The sequence below is a fragment of the Echinops telfairi genome, unplaced genomic scaffold (genome assembly GCF_000313985.2).
Source record: "Echinops telfairi isolate 266 unplaced genomic scaffold, ASM31398v2 ScPeMD7_7458;HRSCAF=8496, whole genome shotgun sequence".
Lineage (NCBI taxonomy): Eukaryota > Metazoa > Chordata > Mammalia > Afrosoricida > Tenrecidae > Echinops > Echinops telfairi.
The window spans coordinates 23,346,229-23,356,057 of NW_022111358.1; the positions used below are offsets into that span (position 1 = coordinate 23,346,229).

At 59.8% G+C, this 9,829-nt stretch overlaps 1 protein-coding gene across 11 annotated transcripts in view; it reads right to left on the bottom strand.

Annotated features, from left to right (window-relative positions):
* The window catches only part of CACNA1G (calcium voltage-gated channel subunit alpha1 G), a 57,606-nt gene that overhangs the window by 45,082 nt on the left and 2,695 nt on the right, over positions 1 to 9,829 (bottom strand). For 10 of the 11 annotated variants that reach the window (XM_045299985.1, XM_045299989.1, XM_045299984.1 and 7 more), the window contains exons 4-8: positions 9,393 to 9,552; positions 8,617 to 8,917; positions 8,363 to 8,455; positions 5,512 to 6,295; positions 2,708 to 3,066 (exon numbers count right to left, since the gene is read on the bottom strand). In XM_045299985.1, the coding sequence (XP_045155920.1) occupies positions 2,708 to 3,066; positions 5,512 to 6,295; positions 8,363 to 8,455; positions 8,617 to 8,917; positions 9,393 to 9,552 (1,697 nt within the window). The remainder of the gene's footprint in view (positions 1 to 2,707; positions 3,067 to 5,511; positions 6,296 to 8,362; positions 8,456 to 8,616; positions 8,918 to 9,392; positions 9,553 to 9,829) is intronic. The other variant, XM_045299983.1, reaches the window with a different exon arrangement.

The following is a 9,829-nucleotide window of genomic DNA, read 5'->3' on the forward strand; positions in this document are numbered from 1 at the left end:
TGGATGGATGGATGGATGGATGGGCCAATGGACAAACGGATGCACGGCTGAATGGGACGGCCAACAGAGAATGAATGGAGGGATACAGTCACAACACCACCTGGTACTGTCTCCTAGCAGGCAGGGCACACAGACATCTACTCATCCCTCATCAGATCACAGTTCCTACTAGAAGTGCCTCCCAGTGTCCTGTGCCCTTGTCCTCCCCAGCCTCCCTGGCAGGTCAGTCCTGCTAGTTCTCCACCATTAGGGTTATGAGATGGGGGAAGCAGAAAAGTGGGGGCAACGTAAAACCTGCCTCAGGCTGGGTGGGACATGAGAGGCGAGAGGTTGCTGGGGAAGGGGGACAGGAGGAGCATCATCATCCGTGCAGGAAAACAGATGGATGGGCAAAGTGGGTGACCATGGGGAAGGCAGCAGTGCGGGCGGGAAGCAGGGCTGGGCCACTCTCCCAGGGAAACAACAGCAACATATCCTCCAGGCCGCCCCCCTCCCCGATCTGATCGATACCAGGATCGATAGACACAATCACCTCATTAAAGCACTGCAGGGAAGCCCTGAGCCTCCGACTCAAGCACCTGCCAGCATCAGGGGACGCTCTGCCTGCATCTCTCTGCTCGCTTCCACACGTGGCTCCAGCTCTCCTTCCTAGGGGGTCCCCTCTGAGATCCCCCCCACCCTCACCGTCTCTGTCCGTGCTGCATTGAGGTCTCTGTGTCCATCACCTTCCCTGTACCTCTGTGCCCATCTCTCCATCTCGCTCCCTCTATCTGTCTCTGGGTCACTGTCTCTCCACCAGGGTCCGGTCACTCCTCCGTTTCTGTCTGTCCTGCCGTGTTTCCATCCATGGCTCCCTGCCCTGCTCCATGCCACTGTCTTTCAGCCCCCGCATCTTCTTCCTCTCAGCACCCCTCCCAGCCTGCTGAGGCTCCAGGGCCCAGATGGCAGGACGTTTACGCCGCAGTGCCTGCAAGTGCAGGGCTATGGCTGCTTCGGGACTTCTTCCCGCCCCCAAACTATGAGCCTGCTAGGCAGGCTGCAGTCAGTCATCTGCCCCGCCTGCTGGGGACTCCCACTCACTCAGAAGGCCCCTCAGTAACCAGGGACAGGCGTGAGCTCACGTCTGGGGTGGACAATGGACCACCACTGAGGAGGGCTGCCTGGGCCAGGAGACACTGCAGAAACCCCTGGCTGATCACTTTAACTGCCTCTCCAATGGGGCATCCTTCTTGATGTCTAACTGTAAGCCCTCTTGCTGTGGCTTCCATCTGCCTTTGGCCTGTGTGACTCAGCTTCTTCCCAGAGCAGTCAGTCTGCACCAGCGGCATCTGGTTGGGCAGGGATGGCTGGGCACACCTCCCCCTTAGGGGGAGAGGGCATTCAGGAGGTACCCCCTTCCAGGCCACAGCCAGAACTGGGGCGAGGGCAGGGAAGGCTGGAAACCAGGGTAATGGGAGGTTAGAGGCCCCCACCACCTGAGTCCCCAGAGCAGACACGGCTTTTCCCACCCTTACCCACCACGCTGGCAGAGCTGAGCACCTCACCCCAGGAGGCTGGCAGAGCGCGTATATGCACACACACACCCCCACGCTCTACGTGGCCCAGACACAACAAGCCCACCGAAGTGCATGCACGCCCACCTGCTGACACCACAGCCAGTTCCCACCCCCCAGCTGCCAGGAGAGGGAGGGAGCTGAGCACAGGCGGCTGGGGGGAGGTGAAGCTGGGGTATGAGGAAGGGTCCCCACGGTGATGTGATGGGGGATGCGGGGACTGGGAGCTCACAACACCCAGGCGTGGAGGTCGGCAAGGTCTGGGCACTGGGTTTTCAGACCCCTGAGCAGCGGGCACCTCTGCTGGGACCTACACACCCCAGCTGGGAGCAGACTGGAGCCTCCCGAACCATGGGTGCCCCACACCTCTGGCCCTCACACAACCACGTTTCTCCCCCAGGTGGAGTCGGTGAGGGGGGCCAGGGGGTGTGCACAGCTCCAACTTCACACTTAGGGAGTTGGCACAAAGGTGCAGCCCCCTGGCCTCACTGTGGGCTCAGCAGGAGAGCCAGAGCAGCCCCACCCCTAACCTACCCCCAATCCCACCACTGGCTGCCACCAGGCCCATAAGGCAGGGCTGCTCCCTCTTCCACATGACAGCCCTTCAAATATTTGAAGACAGCTCGCCCGTCCCTGCTCAACCTCCTCTTCCCCTGACTAAACAGCCCGGTTCTTAGAACAATTCCTCAAACGCAATGGTTTCAAGTGCCCTCACCAGACTGGGCATCACATCCAACAAGCAAGCTGCACCATGTGGCTCCCAGCATGCCGGCCAGCCGGCAGAACCTAGGCCAGACTGCCTCCTGCCCCAACTCCACAGTCCTCCCCAGCCCGCCCGATCAGCCTCCAGGCAATCCCTTCTCACCCCACAGAGGGCTCAGGACGGGGACCTCAGATGCTTCCCCACCCAACACATCTCCCCAGGCCCAAACCTCTCCCAGTGACGAGTCTCTCCAGAGTCCTGGGCTCCATGCTAGCGCTCGGCACTGGTCCACACCCTCCCCAGCCCACCTCCTCTAGGAAGCCTTCCCAGATGAAACACAGGCAGCTCAGTCCTGCCTCTGCCGAGGCATCCTGCATGCACCCCCTGCCCCGCCCCACCCCCTGGTATAGTGGACAGTGGGGAGGAGGGAGCGCCCTGGCCTGGGCCCTACCTGCTCGTGGTACTCAATGCCCATGCTGAGCGTGTTGACCAGGATAGCAATCATGATGCCCCTGCCAAAGTACTTGCTGTCCACGATCTTCCGGAAGGTGTCGCAGATCAGTCTCCAGAAGGCCAGCACAGAGCTGGGCCCTACAGCCAGCCCCAGGCTGCGTCGAGGGTCCCGGGGGTCACCATGCTGAGCATCCTGCGTGAACTCATAAACCGCCTCACTGTCAGAGTCCGGCACCTCTCGGTCGGCAAGCTCCACCTCCCCTGCCCGGGCACAGTAGGGGCAGCTGTCTGGGCCACAGGCCCCGCTGTCTGCCTTCAGACACGGGCTGGAGATCTTGCAGGAGCTTTGGCAGGCACCTGGGATGGAAGGTTCGAGGTCAGAGGAAGCAGATTTCTCACCTGGGTGACCCGCCCTTAGAGCATGTATAGAGGGAATGGAGGGATAGAACGACTAGGCACTTAAAGGCTGGGGGTGGGGACTGGGTAAGTGGGGCTGAATGCCCTGCACAGTGGACAGTCTAAAACAAGAAACCAACCAGCAAACAATAAAGCCCAAGCTCCCTGTCGTCAGATTGATTCTGACTCACGGCAGTGACCCTGTTTGACAGAGCCTAATGCCTCAGAGAGTTTCCAAGACTGCAATCTTTACCGGAGCAGTCAGCCACATCTCTCCCCCAAAGAGCGGATGGTAGATTTGAACTGCCGACCACCTGGTTCACAGTCAAGCTCTTTAACCACTTCAGCACCAAGGCTCCTTTTGAACAAGAAAATGCCTCCAATTGCCAACAGCACCCCAGCTGACAGTGACTGATGGGGTATCTGTCCTAGGGTTGGCAGAGCGGTGACCTTGATTGTCCTTGGAGGTCCCGGGCCTCCTCTATGTCCTCAGAACAGTCTGCTCCCTGAATCACATGCCAGACACACACATACCTTCTGTACACCATACATGTGTACGCACCAATGCCAGCTCCAAACATGTACGAAGCACACGCACACACACCAGGTATGAGCACACACCACACCCACATGCATACCAGAGTGCAGACACAGAGCAGGCACAGGCAAACACACAAGCACACGTGAGCACATGAATACCCGACACGCATGTGAGTGCACACACACATACACACGTGCAAACGCATACCGGATATCCCCCAACTGTCCACTTAAATCCAGCTTTGGTCACGGAAAGGAAGCCTGGGGGCGTAGTGGCCAGCGAATGGCAAGTCAGCAGCTGGAGCCCACCTGCTGCTCCAGGGACCAAGGTTGCCTTTTACTCCCGTAAAGACTGACAGCCTTGGAAACCCCGGGGCAGTTCCACCCTGTCCTCCAGGGTCGCTGTAAGTCGGCGTCCACTTGATGGCTCTGAGTTTGGTTGAGGTTTTGGGTCACAGAATCTGAGAACCGAGAGGAGCCTCGGAGACCGGGTGCCGGTGCTGAGGCACCTGAACAAAAGCTCCCCTGACTGAAGGGGAGGGGTCAGCAGACACCACCGACCACGTACTCAGGGGACCCTGACTCCCGTCCCCGGGGCAGGTAGTGGGAGAGCTGGCTCAGCACCCTTCCCTCTGTGCCTGATGATGGCACTGTCCTGTCCCAGCCCACACCCCCACACAACATCCCACAGTGCCATGCATCTGGACAGCTGCCGGAGACAACCTACCACCCTTCCCAGGCCTGAGCTTACTCCCCACTGGGGGCTCCACCCATCACACTCGCAGCCCCCAAGGACTGGCTCTTCCAGCCTGGGCCTGCCCGTTCAGGGGGGCTCCTTCCCTTGAGAAGCACGGCACTGGGTGCAGTCACCCCCACTACCCTCTGAGTCGCATCATAAGCAGAATCGAGTGTGGGCCTTCATGGTGGATGCCGAGTCCACAGCCCAGCTCCACCTCTGCACACCGTGGGCAAGTCCCACAACCTCTCCAGGTCCCATTTCCAGAGCGGGGTGAGCAGTAGGGCCTCGGCACGATTGTCACTGTTGCTGGGTGCCGTCGAGTCGATTTAACTCCCAGCCACCCATGTCAGAGTAGAACTGCCCCCTAGGGCTTTCTAGCTTGTAATCTTTACAGAGCCACCAGGTGGCTTTGAACTGACCACCTTTGGGTTGTTAGCCAAACACTTCACCATAGTGCCACCAGGACTCCCTCATGACGTGCTGGTTACTGTGACTACTAAAAGCAAAAACTAACCCCATGGCAGTCCGGCTGATTCCAGCTCAGCACGACCCTCTGGGACACAGCAAAAGAGCCCTGGTGGCCTAGTGGGTTGTGCATTGGGGCTGCTGACTACAAGGCCAGCAGTTCGAAGCCATCAGACGCTCTATGGGAGAAAGATGAGGCTTTCTATTCCCGGAAAGACTTTGTCTTGGAAACCCGAGGGGCGGGCAGTTTTCCTCTGTTCTGTGGGGTTGCTCTGGATCAGGGTTGACCAGAGTCGTAAGTGAGCTGAGGACAGAGCAGGCCCACCCTGCAGGGTTTCTCAGGACCCAAGTCTTTACAGAAGCAGCTGCTATCGGAGCGGCTGGAGGGTTCAAGCTGCCCACCTTCCGGGTGACAGCAGAGCGCTTACGAGCGGCGACACCAAGGCAGGACTTGATTTGAGCCCAAAGGCCGAGTGACAAGAGAGTCCTCATCAGCATCACTGTTAGGACATGCAAACCCTCACTCCCCAACCCACACTCCCGCTTTCACAGACGAGCGAGTCTGGACTCAGAAAAACCATGTCGCTTGTTGAAGGGCTCCAGAAAGAACAGGGCTGGAGTGCCAATCTGAGGCCTGGCCCGGGCCTGCACCCCGCGCTCACCTGTGCTCTGCGTCTCCAGCAGCTTGTGCATGGAGCTGTAGGGCCCTGGGGGGATGTTGAGGCTGGTGAGGGTGGCCGGCCCAGCATGGGGAGCCACCTCGACCAGCGCCTTCTCCTTTGGCACCTCTGGCGGCGAGCTGGTGTGCACGGTGGGGTACACCTTCCCACTGCCCCTCGTCCTGGCTGACGCCTCCGATGGTGACCTGGGAGGGGGTGCCTGGCAGTGCACCGGCTCCAGGTGACAGTCGGCGTGGTAGAAGCTGTGCACAGACTCTGTGCCCCCCGGAGGGCCCGCAGACAGGGTGGGTGTGGAGGGCGGTGGCAGCATGAGGCGGTGGGACCCGCTGGCTTCCCTGTCCTGGATCTCCGGGTTGGACCGGGGGCCCCTCAGCGTCCCGTTGCCCAGGTGGTAGTGATGGTGATGGTGGTGGTGGTGGTGCACTAGGTGGTGGACTGATGGACGGCGGTGGGAGCGAGAACAGCTGCCACTGGCCTGCGTTTCCTGACCCCCGTGGGCCACTGGGCTGCTCAGAAGCCCGGCCCGCACGCCTGCCGCCCGGGAGACCTGGGCCAGCCTGCGGGCACCTTTGCGCAGGATGTACACCAGGTACTTGAGCAGCTCCTCGTAGCAGCTGCCGGGCTCCGAGAAGCTGGCCAGGGTGCTGGCATTGGACAGGAAGCGCACCCGCTGCTCACGCATCAGCTGGCTCTCCCGCTGCTTGGTCTCTGAGAACTGCGTGGCGATCACCACCAGGCACAGGTTGATCATGAAGAAGGAGCCCACCTGTTGGGGTGGGGACAGGCAGAGGAAATGTCCTGAAGAAAAGGGCATCCCCACACCAGCTGCCGGGCACAGAGCGCTTCCTAGGAGCCAGGCACCGGCACCGGCACCCGGAGGAGCTGTGTCCTAAGCATCGCCTCAGTTTCTCCTCAGGCACACAGTTTACCTCAGGGGCCCCTCGTCACAACTCCATCTGACTGGTCGGGAAATGGAGGGGCCGGGAAATGGAGGCTCGGAGAGGACGTGGCATTGGCAGTCAAGCTCGGCCTGGAACCAAATGCTGTGCAACCCTAAGGTGGTGTCCTTGATCCTGGTGTGCTGCAAGGGTAGCCACGAGTTCCCCGCCCCTAACACTTCCACCCCCAGGGGCTCTCTGAACCTGTCTCCCAGTCCCCACCCATCAGGAGTAGGGGTTGCTGTGGAAATGTATGTCATTTTGAGGACAGGTTGGATCGACCTGAGATCTTGGCAAAAAAACACTCACAAGACTCCTGGTTATAGTTCCAATTCTAGCTGCCTAAGCTTGGGTGAGCCCCTCAGCCCCTCAGAGTCCTTACCTGACCACCGGGCCCACTGGCCTTACTCCATCCCTTCCCCCTGGTCCAGGTACCAGCCAAGCTGTGGCTCTGACTTGCCCCCCACCCCCACCTCCACCCCCACGCCTCATTTCCTCCACACTGTGAGACGGCCATTGCTTGGATGGACACCAATCCCAAAGGTAGGACATGAGGACTCAGGGTGACCAAGCAGGTTTTTATTTTTCTCTCCATCTTGTTCTAGCAATTATGATCATTAGCTACACTGGTGTGGGTCCAGAGAGCTGTCTGAAATGATTGTTCAGGGGGTGTGTGGGAGTGTCGAGAGCAGGCCCCTCACCTGCCCGTCTGCGCCCTTCCCCCCCAAGTCCATGGAGAAGAGCAGAGTAAGGGGACATCACTGCCCTGCGCTGGCCTCCCACCCTGAGTGAGGGCTGACCCTACTGTACAGGGTAGCACTGCCCTTTGGGTATCAGAGTTTCAAAGTCATGGGAACAGAGAGCCTCGTCTTTCTCCCATGAAGCAATCAGTGGGTCTGAACCGCGGACCTTGTGGCTAGCAGCTCAGTGTGTAGCCCACTCTGCCACCAGGGCTCCTTTTCCTGCAGCTTGTCATTCTCGCTTGCAAGATGAGGACCACAGTGCACATGCTCCACACCTCACAGAGGGCGGCACTGAGCCCAGTCTTGCCCAGGGACTGGGGACGGCATATGCCAAGCACATCATGGGGTCAGGGGCACAGGAAATGCCCACCCTTCCCTCCTTTGGAAGCTGGAGGGTTGATCACAGCCTGGTGGGGAGAAGGTAAAGGTCTTCGTCCCGTCTGGTTGTATGTTTGTCACAGTAATAAGGAAAAAGTGTTTCACGCAGGGGCTGACGGGTCATCTAAGTGTCCCATAAATATTACCTATAAATGGTAGCCAGCAAATTGTTGACCGTGAATGGGAGTGCTTAAAACTAGTAGACTTTGTTTCTTTTTTGCCTCTGTCTTCTGCCCTCGTCGAGCCCTGGTGTTTCTGAGCCATGAGGGACAAGAGATGGCACCGTGTTTCTCAGCATTAAGGGACAAGTATCTGGGCAGGGGAGGGGGAGCCCTTGTTTGCAGGACTGTTCGTTTTATGTCTAGCTAGCACAGTGCCCGCCCTCCCCCCCGCCCCCACGCACGTGCACACACATGCTCAACAAAATGTCATGGCGCTCCCCAGGTCTCATAAAACACAAAACCCATCCTCCGCCACTTCAAAATGTCCCGGAGGTGGGGGGACTCTGGGTGCGGAAGTACTCCTTGTACAAAGGTGCAGGCCTTGGGGGAATGAATGGCTTGCTCCAGGCCACATGGTGGTGAGTGATGGGGCCAGACCCCGACCTTGGATTTTCCCATGATTCCTTGGTCTGCTGTCCTTTCCGGGCACGACAGCTGCTCTCACTGTCTGTGTCTCCCCAAACACAGCCCAGACCCCATCACCCTGCCTCCTCCTGGACCCCCTGGCAGTTTCCCTCAGGATGCCCCCGCCCGGGCCTGGGGAGTCACTCACGATGATGAGGAGGATGAAGTAGATGAAGTTGTAGAAGGAGTGAGCATCCATCACAAAGTACATGATGTCCACCCAGCCCTCCAGCGTGATGACCTGGGAGGAGGAGCAGAGCAGTAGGCTGAGCCCAGCCCACCCTAAGCGTCCTCGCTGCTCCCCTCCAGGGGCCCGGAGACCAGTCCACCCCTGAGAAGGCCCATTCCCAGCTGGATTGGGCAGCCCGGTGGCCCTGGGCTCCCGGAGCCCAGGCTGCCCACCTGGAAGATGGCGATCCAGGCGTAGCCGATGTTGTCGAAGTTGATGGCCCCCTTGAAGGGGTTGTGCTCCCCGGCGGAGCAGTTGGTGTAATACTGGTTCCAGTTGACACAAGTGGTATTGCTGGAGCTGTTGTAGGCCTCGTAGTCCAGGCCGCATGGTGGGCCGCCGCCCCCCTCCCCACGCAGCGTGGGCACGCTCCGGCAGGACCGCATGCCGTTCTCGCGAGGCTGGGAGCAGATGAAGGGGCTCTCATCTTCATTCTCAGTCTGGTAATAGCGCTCCAGGTCCACGCTCAGGGGGCTGTGGGGGGCAGGGGGATTGGGCAGCGATGAGGCTGGGGAGCAGGGGCCGGCACGTGGCTGAGGGTGGGCGGAGGCATGCAACATGAACAGGGCAGGAGAACCCAGAGTCAGTCGGGGCCAGGCAGGGGTTTGTGGGCGTGGACCTGTGCCCGGGCCTGCAGACAATGGGCCTGGAGGTTAGACATCAGACGACTGTCTAGAGACTGCTGGGAATCACAGAGCCCCTGTAGCATACCCCTTCCCTCGGGCTGGACCCCAGACCCATTTAACCAACAGCTCCCAGGATAGCACCGAGGTCTTAGTAAGCGTGACAATTCCCTGGGCAGTTCAAATGAGCAGCCAGGTTTGAGAACAGTGCTGGGCCGGTGAGAGGGGTGGTTGTCAATAGCAACAGGAAGGGGTTGCTCTCAGGAGGTCCCAGCCCTGAAATCATTCCCGGGTCAGTGGGCAGGTCCTCCTGGTCCACCACTCACAGGCTGAAATTCTCGGGCAGGAAGCACCGGTTGCGTAGCAGGCCGGCCCAGAGCTGGACACCCACGATGCCGAAGATGAAGAAGACGAAGAAGCAGAGCAGCAGGACGTTGCCCAGCATGGGCAGCGTGTCCAGCAGCAGCGTGACCAGAATGCGCATGCCTGCGAGGGCAGAAGGCACGCTGGGGCCACCGGGCTGGCCAGGCTAGGCTGGCTGCCACGGCCTGGAAAGGCTCCCAGAGGGGCCCCAGTGAGGCTGAGGCTGCACTGGCCTGAGTCAAGTTGGAGAGGAGACCCCTGCCCCCACCCACAATCCCCTGCCACTTGCCCAGGACCACCAACCAGGAGTGAATGGAAGGCAGGCTCCCAGGCACCTCCCGAAAGCCCCCGGGCATAATCCAGGCTTTCTGCTTATGCATTCTACTCCCCGACACACACA